Raw genomic sequence first — 15,445 nt, 5'->3', positions numbered from 1 at the left:
CAGTTGGAGTCTGGATTACTGGAACGAAGAAAGTTTTATTAAAGAAATAAGCAACACAGTACTCTAATAGTAAGGATATAAATGCAACAGGTTAGCAGTGAATAAACACACATGTACACAGAACTAGGATAATAGGGTCAATCAAGCTCTATCGCAGTCTAGGGGTAAGATGATCAATCACAAGTGACAGAGTTCAATTTAGTTCAGTTCGCAGTAATCGCCGTCGTGCCGTTGGGGAGAGAGAGAGAGAACGAATGAATATGCAAATCAGATTCCAAACAGACCTTCGATATTCCTCGCAGTTAGCTTTCAGGTGAGCCCTTTGTGATGTCTTCTGAGGTCACCGACTGTGACCCCTCCGTTCCAGACACGATCGTTCTTCAGCGGTGAACCCAGCACCCAGGCAAGGGCGGACACACACCAGGTTCCCGTCGACCGTATCTTTCCACCCTGTGCGTCTATGGCTGGTCCCGCGACCAGACCTCCAAAACTCCCACCGACTTGTGGGAGCGCACCGCTTCCAGGGTCTCATTACCTCGTGGTGTCGTGTGTGGTGTCTTAGCGAACCTGCCCCTTTTTATCCCCCTGCTGGGGTATCGCCTGTCCATCACACTTCAAACAGTTCAGGGTTCAAAAAGAGCCAGTCTTGACAATACTCAGACCAGTGTCTCCTTCCGTTAAACTCTCTCGTCTCTTCATTAACATTTCCAAATGCTGCTCCATTGTCTTACTTATCTCTCTCTCCTGAAGACAGGTGGCAGATCAACTGTTGATCCCACTGGTGCTAGCACAGGACAGTTTACATCTCAGTCTATGTGTACTTTTGTCACCCTCTTTCGTCACACCTGATGGCATGAACTTAGAGTTCTTGAACTTCCGGTAATGCTCCCACCACCCCCACCTTCACCATTTCCCATCCCCTTTTCACTCCCTCACCTTAACTCCTTGCCTGCCCATCTCCTCCCTCTGGTGCTCCTCCTCCCTTTCCTTTCTTCCATGGTCTTCTGTCTCTTTCACCAATTTACTTCCCAGCTCTTTACTTCATCCCTCCCCCTTCAGGTTTCCCTTCTCATCTTGTGTTTCTCTCTCCCCTCTCCCCCACCTTTTAAATCTACCCCTCAGCTTTTTTTTTCCTTCAGTCCTGCCGAAATGTTTTGACCCAAAACGTTGACTGTACTCTTTTCCTAGATGCTGCCTGGCCTGCCGACTTCCTCCAGCATTTTGTGTGCGTCGCTTGGATTTCCAGCTTCTGCAGATTTTCTCTTGTTTCTTCGGGCATTACATGTCTCCCCTGCCGCCCACTTCTCCCCATGTAGACGGTACTAACCCACCACTATTAAATGCAAGTTAGGAGCCAACACATTGTGCTGATTGAGTCTTCATGCATTCACGTCTTAAGCAATGGCATGGCCCTGCAACATTACCCATTCTCAAAGCCATTGCCAAAGTAGGCAATGTGTTAATAACACTGGAAAAATTATCTGCAATGATAGATTTTAAAAGTTTCAAGTTAAAAACCTTTGAGACTTAATCTGATCTTCAGAGGCTCACCTCCTCCCTCACCTCCAATATTCTGTCAATTGGCTGGCACCTCATTCCTACTTCGACAGTTTGTCCTTTCATGAAGAGAAGTAACCAACCTGCCACTCCTACACTTGTTCATTTCTAATGGTGTTTCTGAGCCCAAAGCACAATACTGCAGATAGGGGAAACCTGAAATAAACAAAAAATACTCTGACTTTAGAGTTTGAAATCAATAATTCAGAATCAAAGCTGAGAGATAAAGTAGTGCTGAGATAATAAATTGAATCAGAATTTAAAAACCTGCAGGTACTGGAAAGTGAAAATGTAAAAGAAAATGCTAGAAACATTCAGCAGCTCATATAAAATACTGTCTCTTGAAAGAAACAGGATTAAACATTCTAGTTAAAGATCCTTTGCCAGATCCTTTGTCTGTGATAGGACAGAAGGCAGGAGAGCTGCGTGATCAACTGTTGGAGCTGGCTGAAAGACTCTAGTAAAAACATTGATGATAAAGTTCAAAATAAAATTTATTATCAGAGTACATACATGTCAGCACATACGGCCCTGAGATAAACATGAAAGTAGGCTTGGAATAGGTACAAATAGGGAAAAAAGTAAATAAAATCTTAAGTTACCAGGAATAACATTAAAATTTCTCAATGTAGGATGTGCAAGATCCGAGTCATAGTCATACTTTATTGATCCCGGGGGAAATTGGTTTTCGTTACAGTTGCACCATAAATAATAAATAGTAATAGAAATAGTAAAAGTAATATTACTATTAGTAAATAGTAATAGTCAGAAATAATAAATAGTAATAGAAAAATAGTAATAAATAGTTAAATAGTAATATGTAAATTATGCCAGTAAATTATGAAATAAGTCCAGGACCAGCTTATTGGCTCAGGGTGTCTGACTCTCCAAGGGAGGAGTTGTAAAGTTTGATGGCCACAGGCAGGAATGACTTCCTATGACGCTCTGTGCTGCATCTCGGAGGAATGAGTCTCTGGCTGAATGTACTCCTGTGCCCACCCAGTACATTATGTAGTGGATGGGAAACATTGACCAAGATGGCATGCAACTTAGACAGCATCCTCTTTTCAGACACCACCGTGAGAGAGTCCAGTTCCATCCCCACAACATCACTGGCCATACGAATGAGTTTGTTGATTCTGTTGGTGTCTGCTACCCTCAGCCTGCTGCCCCAGCACACAACAGCAAACATGATAGCACTGGCCACCACAGACTCGTAGAACATCCTCAGCATCGTCCGGCAGATGTTAAAGGACCTCAGTATCCTCAGGAAATAGAGACGGCTCTGACCCTTCTTGGGACAGCCTCAGTGTTCTTAAACCAGTCCAGTTTATTGTCAATTCGTGTCCCCAGGTATTTGTAATCCTCCACCATGTCCACACTGACCCGCAGATGGAAACAGGGGTCACCGGTACCTTAGCTCTCCTCAGGTCTACCACCAGCTCCTTAGACTTTTTCACATTAAGCTGCAGATAATTCTGCTCACACCATGTGACAAAGTTTCCTACCGCAGCCCTGTACTCAATCTCATCTCCCTTGCTGATGCATGCAACTATGGCAGAGTCATCCGAAAACTTCAGAAGATGACAAGACTCTGTGCAGTAGTTGAAGTCCGAGGTGTAAATGGTGAAGAGAAAGGGAGACAAGACAGTCCCCTGTGGAGCCCCAGTGCTGCTGGAAGTGCCAATTTTCTGAAGTTATTGAATTTGATAATGGAGTCCAAAAGGCTGCAACAAGCCTATTCAGGAGATAAAGGTATTGCATATTAATCTTTTGTTGGTTAGCCTTTTATTTGGTCACTGTGGGACAGTCAGTGGCAGAAGGACAGAGAATTAAAGATCATGCTTGCTAATAAATGGGCTGGTTCTGCAAAATAATTATCCAATCCCCTCCAATGATGAGACTTTTCACAGGAGGAGCCACTAATATGTACACTTCTTTTCCCTGAACTGTACCATCCTCTCTATTATAGTTGGTAGAGCCCTTGACTCCATCCAAACTAATTCCCATTACTCTACTCTCACCCAGCTTCTTCCAGAGTCACAGTGGTCCTCACTTTCCATCCCACCACATCAGAATTGTAAACGATGATCCATTCAATAAGGTTTCACAAACACAGTCTGTGAAACACAGTGTTCTGAAGGGGAATCCCTGGTCCGCTCTTCCATGTTCCCCAAAACACTCCCCATCCAATTACAGAAAATGCCACACATGCCCTTTAACTTCTACCCTTCCCGCCAACCCAGGGAAACAAACATTCCTTTCCAGTTACTTGAACTTAGTTCAATATAGTTTATTGATTTCTGTGTTATTAGTCCAAAACACGTTTAATTTTACGTGAACACGGTGTTGTTTCTCTCCAAATGCTGTCTGAGGTGCTGGATATTTGCAGTTTTTTTTTGTTTGGTTGCTATTGGTTACAATAGTGAAGGGTAGATGATGATAACGTATACGGGATAGGCACCGGCAGTTGAAGCTGAGGAGGTACGATAGTGCAGTTTTTCGTGTGAAGGGCATTTTTGGTGGCTTTCCTGGGGGGGGGGGGCGCGGAATCAGATAAAATTATAAATTCACCGCCTACTACACCAATCACCCCCTTCCCTATCCAGCTTCCGTTTCCCTATTGTCTTCCCAACTTTGTTCAATCTTATCCCTTAACTGAAATGAACACGGGAGATGTGTAGTCTAATTCAGCTTTTTACAGCAAAGTATTATCCGATGCCATTTCGTCAAATGACTAACTGGATCCTTTACTAGTCCCACAAAAGTTCCTAAAACAGTAGCCAACTGAGCTTTATAAAATTCAGACTTGCTGAGCATGTCTTTAGATTAGAAAACCAGTGGTTGCAAATCTCTGTGCTAATCGCGTCCGATGTTTGATCCAGATGTCACCGAGAATCTTGCTCACCACCTGTTCCTCACCCGACGCAGCAAATGCGGCCAATTTAACAGGCAGCTCTTCACCTTTCTAGTACAACAGCTGCTTCTTTCCCGCTTTTATTTTCAAAATGTTTGCTTTTTTACATAAATATGATAAGTAATTTGTACTAAAGTTCCAGAAATTGGTCTCAAATGCACGGAGCCTCAGATGACGCTACCATGAAGTTTTGCGTAAGTAAATTCCGAATTTTACAAACCGATGATGCACTTTAACAATACAGCCGTCGATAATCTGTTCGAAACAAAAGATATCGCAACTTGTACCTTAACAGACCCCAGGGTCGAGGGCCGGTGGCCAAATCCGCCCTGTGCGGCAGGGTCGGGAACTTTGATCGTTCCTCGCACTTGATCCAATCCACTTCCCGCGGAATGCCTTAAACCTCACCGTAGCACCAATAGGATGAGGCGGAGACGGATCTCGTTCCCAATTGGAGGAAGCAGCAAATGGCATGGAAAACTGGGGCCAATAGAATGAGCCGGAGACGGGAAACTGGGCGGAGCTCTGAACCTAGCACCAATTGGGGGCAAGGAAGGACTAACAATCACCAATAGGAGGGAAGGTCGGGGCAATGGGCGGAGTCGCTGGGAGTGTTGGGTGTTTTCTGTCAGGATCTCCGTTGTTTTCCATCACCGTTGGGGTTTGTATTGAAGAGCGACAAGGAGGGGAGGTTTGCGTCTGCTGTGAATGAGGATCATCAAAGTATTTTATCGTGGATGGCAGCCAGTTACGGGGAAGAGGCGGTGCGTCTGAATCAGGGAACCGAGGCAGGCAGCCGGCCTGGCCCTGGCCCTGGCACTGGCACTGGCACAGAGCAATGATGGAGTTCGCACGCTGGCACCATTCAGCCTTTGCCCACGGCAGTTCCAGAGCGTAATTCATGCAGGTGAATTATTACCAGGGCCCATCCCCCGGGCTTCACGACTGCACGAATTTTCTTTTGTGTCTCCTGGGAATGAGCGGACTGGCTGCTGGAAAAATTCAGTCTTCAGGCTGATGGTCTTCCTACGCATATTTCAGGATCGCAAGGTGAAATGACAATTCACGTGACCTTTTGGAAACCCGGTACATGAAAACCTGCTTATTGGATGTCCAGACTTTGTGATTCTGGTCAGGCTACAGCAACACTTCGCCAGGATGGCTGCCTTTCTCTTGACTTGTAAAGCCTGCCCTGTGATTTGTAGATCTGTGATTTTTCGAGCCCCGGTCTTAATGTCAAGTAACTCTGCATCGAAAATGTCTTTTAAGTTAAAGAGTATACCTGGACTTACTCTTGCTTGGCTAGGCCTTGGAGTTTCACCAGTTGCAAACTCCCAGAAAGCAGTAGCAGTAGAAGCAAAGGTGACGCACTATCCTAAGCGAGGGTCTTCCCACTTACCTTTAAAAGACTTGTTCTGGAAGCTTCGCTTCACTGCCCATATTTGTGTCAGAGCTGTGATCCTGCTGCTGAGATTTGGACCTTTGTTTCTGCTCTATCCGATTTGCTTTGTGTCATCCCGTTTTGCTTCCGTCTGGTATGACGTGTTGTTGAGATGCACAGAGGCTGCTGGTCCTACTTTCATCAAACTTGGTCAGTGGTTTAGCACCAGGAGGGATCTCTTCTCGGTGGAATTCTGCGAAAAATTCTCCAGGCTTCATCCACATGTCACACCACATCCCTGGAACTACACCAAGTATAGTTTGAAAAGAGCATTTGGGGAAGATTGGAGGAGCATATTTCACATTACAAATAAGGAACCCATTGCATCAGGCTGCTTCACTCAGGTTTATAGAGCTTGTACTGATCCAAAGAACATTAATAACTCTGAATTTCAAAAGCTTGTTGAAAGCTTTGAGAGAGAGGATCAGTTTGAAGCATGGGAAGTCTTTGGGCTTCGAGGAATATTTCGTTTCATGTTTGCTAAAAAGCAGGATGATTTTCCAGATACCAAAAATGAGCCCGAGGGAGTGATTGGAATTACAGAGCTGGAAGATAGAAGGGCAGTGCTTCATCCTGACTCAACGTCTGAGCAGCAGCATCTCATTCCAGTGGCTATCAAGGTATTACAATGTCTACAATATGCAATGTAAGTAGGTGCAAATAACCCCTGAGGTTTAGGATTTCTCATGTGTTTATTTTTTTTATTCCCAAGAGTTAGATAATGGAAACTCAGAGTGAGTATGTGTGCTGTGTTTGAATAGATGATAATAGGCATGTTTTTGATGGCTTCTTGCCACGTTTGTTTGCAGGAAACTGAATGGGTATAAAATTAATTTAAAAACTCACATGCGAGAGATTTGAAATATGAATAGAGACTACTGGAATCACTCAGCAGGTCAGGCAGTATCTGTTGAAAGAGAAACAGGTGACATATTAGATTCTTCATCAGATATTCCAATGAATCTTATCTTTATTTTCCTTTTCAACAGATGTTGTCTGACCTCCTGCTTTCTCTGTGGATACTACACTAATTCACTGGTTGATCTCAGATCAAGTGCCAATCCTAGCAGAGCAACCAATAGATAATACTAACCCACATTAATAACCGATAGATAATACTCACCCACAATAGCAACTTTTGTCTGATACAGATTGAATTCTGTTATCAATGAGTTGTGAATCAAGAATTTAATTACAATCAGACCAATTTTACTTGATGTCAGGTACAGTTATCTGAAAGAAATTATTTTAGTCCTGATTATAAACAACTGGTTGTAAACTGAGGCATGCGCTGATCCACTAATCAACCCAGTGGTTGACATCAATTTTCTTCTGTCTGCAGGTGATGCATCCAGGGATAGCACATCAAATCAGTCTGGATCTGAAACTTATGAAAGCCGCAAGCTGCATTCTCAATCTCCTGCCAGGCTTGAAGTGGTTGAGGCTGGTGGAAGTGGTGGAAGAATTTGAGGAGATCATGTTGAAACAAGTGAGGATGCAAGTGAACATAGTCTAACCATGAATTTTTTTAAAGGTTGCCATTTTTCATCATGTGGTGAGAGGGCGGAGAGCCAAATACAGGTGACCCCTGCATTATGAGCGTGTGTGTTCCTAGAATATGATCAATATAGCTACTTTGCATAATACAAAGCTCTGATATCTATGTATGAAATAAGAAGAGAAAATTGAAAAATGTATTTATTTGCTTTTTTCACATAAATCTAGTCAAAGTGAACTTTATTTTTTCAAAGTTCTTTGTATATTCCGTAAGGACAAGATTCCATTAACCCATTATCTGTAATGGGGGTACATTTCTTCTACCATTACATTTCAAGTGCCTTTTGGGATGGAATGAACAAATGTTACATCACATTTTTAGAAGTACATTGAACTAAAAATATTGCAAATCAACGTGGTTAGGAAAAAATTAACCATATTGATAGCAATACCAACCCAGACTTCTAGATCATTGCCCAGTAATGAATGTGCCAAATCATCAAACAACAAATATAGCAGAAGTCTCAATTAAAACAAAATTTGTTCAACAAGTTAGCAAGCTCAAATTGGCAAAATCAATAACTATCTATTTCAAAAAGACCAGTCACATCACTACAAACATTTCGTGAACTTGGTTCAAACTGCCACCTTGATTTTTCCCCCGTTGGAATAAAGTGATGAGTAGCCTCAAAAACCTATTAACAAACAAGCTCATTGAGAATAAAACAGTTATTTTCCTCATACAAGAAACTGTATCATTGTTTTCTTTGTGGTTACATTCCATATTTTTAGTAACTAGTGGAAAATTCAATTGTCCAGTTAGTATTTTTTTAACCAAATGACTTGTTTCATTTGAATGAGGATGATGAAAAATGGAGATAATTTGAAGACTGTGGAAGGTTTACCAGCACAAATAAAATTGCTGGTCTAGCCTTTTCTTTAGGTAAATTCCTCCATATTATTTCCCTTTAGTCAATTTTAAAATCTTTATCTGATCTTCTTTATCAGGTTATTTTTCATAACCTATTGATATTCCTGACAGTAAAGAGTATCTGCATAGTTACAAAGGATATTTTCTTTACACTAAAACCATGTCTTGGCATTGTTCTGCAGATTGATCTGCGACATGAAGCAAAGGTCATGGAGAGGTTCCGAGAGAATTTTCTGGGTATGGAATCTGTCAGGTTTCCCATACCTCTCAGGCCATTTGTCACCAGAACGGTACTGGTCGAAACCTTTGAGGTAAATTCATAACATAATTTATTGCTGTAATGTTTAATGCTGGATGGAGTCTGAGCAAGTAGTGTCTGGCAATGTGTCAGGAGGTGGAGATGAACGAAAGAAGGGAAAACATGAGTCAGTGTAGGTTACTTACATTGCGCAAAGCCAATGAATTGGGAATAGGCCTTTCCTAGTTAGATAGTGTTCCAGGTACATGAGAAATTCCAGCTATGAAATAGGGGACCTACAGGACTGGAATATGTCCCACGTGTTTCATAAAAAGTCTGTCATTACTTAGGCATCATGTGGGTTCCCGTAGCAAAACTGTTATTTAGAAATGGCAACAACCAGAAAAAAAAAATTGCTGTACATGAGAACCAGCTCAGCCAACTAGAGAAAGGTGGTGCTAGATACATTTTGACTCGATTCATAAAAGATGTGGAAGGATTGATGGAGCTGGAAATGTAAGTAGAATGGATATCTGGCGTAAAAAGGAAGATTACTAGCGCCAGGAAAATGGAAAACATTGAAATGGTGGCATACATGAAACATGTAACAGGAGGGAATCATTCAGCAAGTGTAGAATTAATAGATAAAATCTGTTCTTTGAACATAAAAAGAGGTGAATTTGTGGGTGTACCAAGGGCACAAGATGGTAGAATAAGTTTCTGCAGGGTTAGGGGACCTTGTTATGGAGAGAAAAAAATGAGATTAGTGGAAATAATAGCTTGATGTTCATCATTGGCTTCTTGTTTCATGGGACTTAGGAGAATGTTGCTGTTCACCCTCTGCAAAGTAGAAGTTGGCTTGCCAAGAAACACTGTCACTGTCAGCTAATTTAATGATAATATTAGTGAAGAGTGTACTACCAGTTCAGAAGTATTTGGGTCAGGATAAGTGAAGTGAGTAGAAAAATGAAATGTTCATTGAAGTGATAGAAAGATCTAGATAGGGTAGGTGGCCAAAGGATAGAAATGAAAATTCTGAAGGTATGAATAGTAAAATTATAGCAAAAGGTGAAATTGGAAGGTCAGGACAAAGTGAAGGGGAAGTGCTTTGAGATCCAGGAAGCAGAAAACTTGGATGCAGCATGCAACAGCCTGCTCACAGTATACTTTTTCCAGCAGAAAGAATGGTTGCCAGAGTCTCATCCTAATTTCCATACTTACACTTGGAATAATTAAACTTTATGTAATAGTAGCTTTGGTTCATTACCCAACTGTAAAGCAAAATTGAATGATTGTAAAAATAATATTCCAGAGAACGGGCATGAGCATTGTAAGAAAATAATTTTGAATACCAATGGGTGGTGTTGTGGAAGGTGACACTAATTCTTCTGTGCTCTTTGCATTCAGGAGAGTAAACCCATTTCGATGTATTTGACGAAGGATGTACCTAACTTATTGAAGCAGAAGTTGGCAAGAATAGGATTGGAGATGTTGCTGAAGATGGTAAATTCTATATAATTCTAACAAATCAAAATGATACTGGTGTCCTTGGTAGTGAAATGTGGGGGGAAAAAAGCAAGAAACAGTAACAGAGGTGGTACGTGAAAGATGAAGATGATGGTCAATCCACACAAAATGCTGGAGGAACTCTGCAAGTCAGGTAGCATATACAGAGATAAATAAATGCTGACATTTCCGGGTGTTGGCGTGAAACATCAACTGTTTATTCCCTTCCTGAGATGCTGCCTAACTTGCTGCATTTTGTATGTGGTGCTCAAGATCTGCTGAATCTATTGTGTTTATGAAGATAATGGTCTGCCATTTGTAAATTAATCCATATGCATGGGAGAGTCAGAAAAATGCTGGTTCATGAGCCAAAAGATAATGACAATGCACTTTATTTTGCATTACATATAGTACAAGAAAGCAGATGTTGTAGAAACTTTCTTGGATTTATTAAAAGTAACCAGTAATACAATTTCTGAACACAAAATTTGAATGTAATGTAAAATGCTTATTCATTCTAAGGACAGGTCCATGTTGTCCAGGAAGCCTAACCGATAAGTACTGCTGGACTATTTAATAATATGTTGGGGTTTCACTCCATCAAATTTATGCCAGCTCTCAAGTACTCCGATCACTACCTCTTATTTCCCTGTAACTCATTCACTTTCCCGATTCTCCTGTTTTCCCCCACCTACATTAGGGGAATGTACAGTGATTAAATAACCTACCAGCACCTTGCTCCCAGGGAAACCTGCAGAGTCACAGGGCGAAAGTGACTGTGTGGGTTTCCACACAGGCAGCCCAAGCTCAGGACTGAGCCTGGATCACTGGAGCTGTGAATCAGCACCAACATTTGGTTATGCTGCTGCCAGATATTCATGTTCTCCACCTTTTTCACCTTGACTAATTTCCCCCCTTACCCTAGCCCGTAGAATGATAAGGTCAGGTGAAATATTTCTGCCTGGATCCTGATCTTGTCTGAAGTTCAGCTTGGAAGTTTTTTTGGTGTAATTAGGAGGGATGAAAGATTTCAGACCTTTAGTGAAATTTCATCATTGCAAATGACTTTCTGATTGCTTAGTCTGACATTTTAGCCTTGGTACACAACACATGAGCTACATGTGCCCCACCAATAGGGCTGACCAACTCTCATGCACTTTGTATTCCTGCAGCCGCACAGCATCAGCTCCCATCAGGCTGCTGGCTTGTCACTGGTTCCTGGGAACCACCAGAACAGCTCCAACTTTTTAAACAGAAAAGTCCGTACATCATCTAGCAGAATTCTGTAGGAGTGGGAAGAATGCTGTTGTGGATATGGACTGGAGGCCGGGCTTGATTCCACTGTAAAAAACTGAGCTGAATTGCAAGTGGACAGGGAGGGAGGCCGCACGTGAGGGATAATAGGAACAAAAAGTGGAGGGGAAGGAGGCAAAAGGGATATGGAAAGGGGACAGAGAACAGTTTTCAAAGGATTTAGAGTGGTGGGAAAATGGGAGGATATATAGAAATGAGAAATGGTTGGGGGGTGAGGAGAAGAAGCAGAAAAAATATAGGAGACAAATAAGTGGAATAATGAGAATGGGTGAGGTAAGAGCAGGAAATTACCTGAGCTTGGTGTGGAGGGGAGGGAAGAAGAAAGGACCAGCTAGGGAGACAGAAGGGCTATAAGATAGGGGAGAGAACAGAGCAATGTGAATACGATGTGGAATAAATGGTAAAGTCAATATTGAAGTGAAAACTTAGAGGTGCAGTAGGGGAAGATAACGTGACAACCAAAGCAATTAATGTAAATAACTGAACCTGACAGGTAAGATCAGAAACAATGTGGAAGACATGGTTCAGGGATGTGAGGGGTTTATAATGCCAGTCAGCCCTCTGATAGGAATAATTTTGTACATACAGTTTGCAACTCAAATTGCAACCAGATTCACCAAGTTTATGCTTTATGAGAAAGTAATCCTTTTGTTCTAGTTTTCCTGATAATGTAACATGACTGACTGACAATCTTTTTTTCTACAGGTATTTGTGGACAACTTTGTTCACGGAGAACTTCATCCTAAAAATATTCTCATCCAGGGAGCAGATCAGTTTAGTCTACAAAATGATGACAAGACCACCATTGTAGACTTGTGTGATACTCTTATTGTTAATGTTCGTCCTTCCCAGTGTCCAATAAAGCTTATTCTGATGGATACTGGTATTGTAAATGAACTTCAGCCATCTGACTTCCACAATTTCAAAGCCGTATTCACGGCCTTAATTCAAGGACAGGTATGTACATGAAAATATTTTTCCTCAAATGAAAAGAACACGCAAGAGATCTGACAATGTACATTGCTTGGCTCAAGAGGATTGTATATTCATTTTAGAACTTGCTTTTTAAATGCAAATCTCAATTATCACTTAATTTAGACAATAGGTGCAGGAGTAGGCCATTCGGCCTTTCGAGCCAGCACCACCATTCACTGTGATCATGGCTGATCATCCACAATCAGTATCCAGTTCCTGCCTTCTCCCCATAACCTTTGATTCCGCTATCTTTGAGAGCTCTAACCATCTCTTTCTTGAAAGCATCCAGAGACTTGGCCTCCACTGCCTTCTGGGGCAGAGCATTCCACATATCCACCACTCTCTGGGTGAAATTTACTTTCAAGTAGATAAAATTCATTCACTTTCATCAGGCTGAAATTGCTCACATTTTTACTGCCCCTATAAGAATTAATAGAAAATAGCAATACTTGCTGGTTGTTTGTTGAGACTTGAATATATCACATTGATTTTTCTTTTCACTCAAAGCTTCTTGTTTCTAATGTGTATTGAATTAGTCAGGATTTCCACTTGTATGGGTTCAGTCTCATTCAACAACTTAATGATATGAGTCACTTGTTACATTTCACTACTAAATATTTAATCACTTTGAGTTTATAAATCTAAAATGAGAAAAATCAGATGTTAGGAATCTGAAATAAAAAATGCAAAATGCTGGAAAAACTCAGGCCTGACAAGCATCTGTGGAAAGAGAAACAGGATTAACACTTCAAGTCAAAAATTGCTGAAAGATCTGTTATAGTGGGTGTAGTTTATGATATTATGTGTGGTTTAATCTTTAAAAGCTCTTCATTAAGAGTAGGAAACTAATTTCAATCTTTCAGCCGTATTTTGTTCTCCACATGTTCAATGTTTTATAGAAGGAGTACTTTGGGGAAAGGTGTCAAAGCAGCATTCAGACTACAAATTTATAATGCGAAGAAGCCACTAAATGCATGCTATGTCTACTCAAATTTCTGGTTTTAGGTGTATATCAAGCTGCACGCCTCATTTGGTTTTCTCTTTCAAATTGTTTTCTCTTTTCAGGGTAAGCAGATTGCAGACTTGCTGTTGACCCAGGCAAGAACTAGTGAATGCCAAGACCTGCAGCCATTTAAATCTGAAATAGAAAAACTTGTTCACAATTCTGGGATGAACAATGGATCCTTGGGAAAGGTATCAGCAGACTAAAGAGTAGATAGGAAAATTTTTTTAATTGAGTTAACTTTATAATCCTCTTATTAATGCACCCTTTTTGAGTAAGCTATTCCAATTGTAAAATGTATCGTTTTTTCAGATGTTAAATAGTTTTCTTAGTTTGTCACATGTTGTAATTAAACTGATTTATAACCGATTTTGCAAAGCAAAGTGACTCAGTTGGGTATGTGGATTGGGTTGGGCATCACAAATTGTAATATTTGATTTAGCATACCAGATAAAAGCTGCCACAATGTTTACAGAGGGAGAGACCCAGCCATCTTCTTGCACTTACATTTTAATTTTTAATGTTTAATTTGTTTTTTTTTTCCTCTTCTCAGCTCCATGTTGCAGGCTTTCTTTCTAAAGTCTTGGAAACACTCATCATGCACAAGGTAAAGAATAAGTCCAAACTAAGGCACTCTGCTTTTTAAAAAATTATTGATCATAATCTGACTTCTCTTTTTTTTCCACCAATGCTAGGTTAAGGTGGAAAGTAGCTTTGCCTCCATGATCTTTGCCATTATAGCCTTGGATGGTCTTGGTCGTTCTCTGGACCCTGAGCTAGACTTACTGGAAGTGGTCAGACCCATGCTACTGAAAGACACTGCAGGTTTGTAAGGCACTATGGACCGCAGTGCTGTATTTTCACCCAGCTTACTTGGGGAAAGGGAGAACACATCGCCAGAAATCTATAACTCATTATCTATTTAATCATCTCGTACTAGGCACTTTTTTAAACTACAGGCAACATGTAAGAGCTCATTAGCAGAATAATGCATGATGTACCCCAGTGTTTTACTCTCCTGTGATAATCTGAGTAAGTGGAAACCACAGAAGATTGTACATTTGTGCAGAGTTTTTGTATTGGATCTACAATCATTATATTCAAGGATGTTGGTAACAATTGTTAGCGAAAATGAACAGGGTTAAAAGTTGTCAGTTCAAAACTCTTCACCAACTAATAAAATGTAACATCCCAATGATTTCTCTTTATGTTGTTTCCAATTTCATCCATGTTTACGCTGGCTCTTTGGCCTATCCAGTTAGCCTCACTTCCTTGCCTTGTCATTATAGCCCTGCAAATATTCTGGTATTCCAATGCCATCAATGTTTCTTTACCCATTTATCTTAAATCTGTTCCCACTAATTAATCATCCTTCTGTCACAAGAAGGATTTTCTCTTCAAATTTAGTGATATTTGAATCTCTGCAATGAATTTAACAATGCTATCTATTCTATCAAGACTCAAAATACCTAGATACAGACCAAGAGTTTCCACTACTCTAGGTTGGGACTGGAGCTTCTTCCAGTGACCCCAGCTAAACTTAAACTTTCAATAATGTGATGAGTATTGGGTAGGAGGACACTGTCCAGATGTATGGGTAAAGTACATTTGGGTATCCAATTCCATCGTGGAATTCAAACCTGCGTTATTATCCGTGCCAAACTCTAAATGAAGCCATTCCTAATTTTCCATTGTTAGTAGCGAAGCAGGGCATTTCAACAATAAACTTAGATTTATTGGATAATTTCCTGGCTGGCATTAGAAAGATGACAAATACATACTGCATATAGCTAGTAAATGATTCTCAACAGACACTGAGCAGCCAGGTGATCGTCAGTCGCCGATATTCCTTTGCTTATTTGTAATGTAGACTCAGTCACTGTAGCAATATACAGTAGATGGTGTGAAGGTATCAGAAACATACAACACATTCATTAAGATAGGGATGCAATCTTCATCTTCAAACTGCTTAGTTCATAAGAACACACATCAAAGTTGCTGGTGAACACAGCAGGCCAGGCAGCATCTCTAGGAAGAGGTACAGTCGACGTTTCAGGCCGAGACCC

The 15,445-nt window shown here is 40.9% G+C and overlaps 1 protein-coding gene across 1 annotated transcript; it reads left to right on the top strand.

Moving 5' to 3' along the window:
- The first annotated feature begins 5,084 nt into the window (after positions 1 to 5,084).
- adck2 (aarF domain containing kinase 2) lies at positions 5,085 to 15,392 on the top strand. Its single transcript, XM_063059660.1, has 8 exons — positions 5,085 to 6,535; positions 7,258 to 7,404; positions 8,526 to 8,654; positions 9,989 to 10,084; positions 12,107 to 12,358; positions 13,442 to 13,570; positions 13,933 to 13,986; positions 14,075 to 15,392. Exons 1-8 carry the CDS (start codon positions 5,633 to 5,635, stop codon positions 14,210 to 14,212), a joined length of 1,848 nt encoding a protein of 615 aa, XP_062915730.1. The 5' UTR covers positions 5,085 to 5,632; the 3' UTR covers positions 14,213 to 15,392.
- Positions 15,393 to 15,445: the final 53 nt, after the last annotated feature.

The sequence above is a fragment of the Mobula hypostoma genome, chromosome 9 (assembly GCF_963921235.1).
Source record: "Mobula hypostoma chromosome 9, sMobHyp1.1, whole genome shotgun sequence".
Taxonomy (NCBI): Eukaryota; Metazoa; Chordata; class Chondrichthyes; order Myliobatiformes; family Myliobatidae; genus Mobula; species Mobula hypostoma.
Note: the sequence above shows the minus strand (reverse complement) of the source record. Positions and strands in the feature narration are given on the sequence as shown.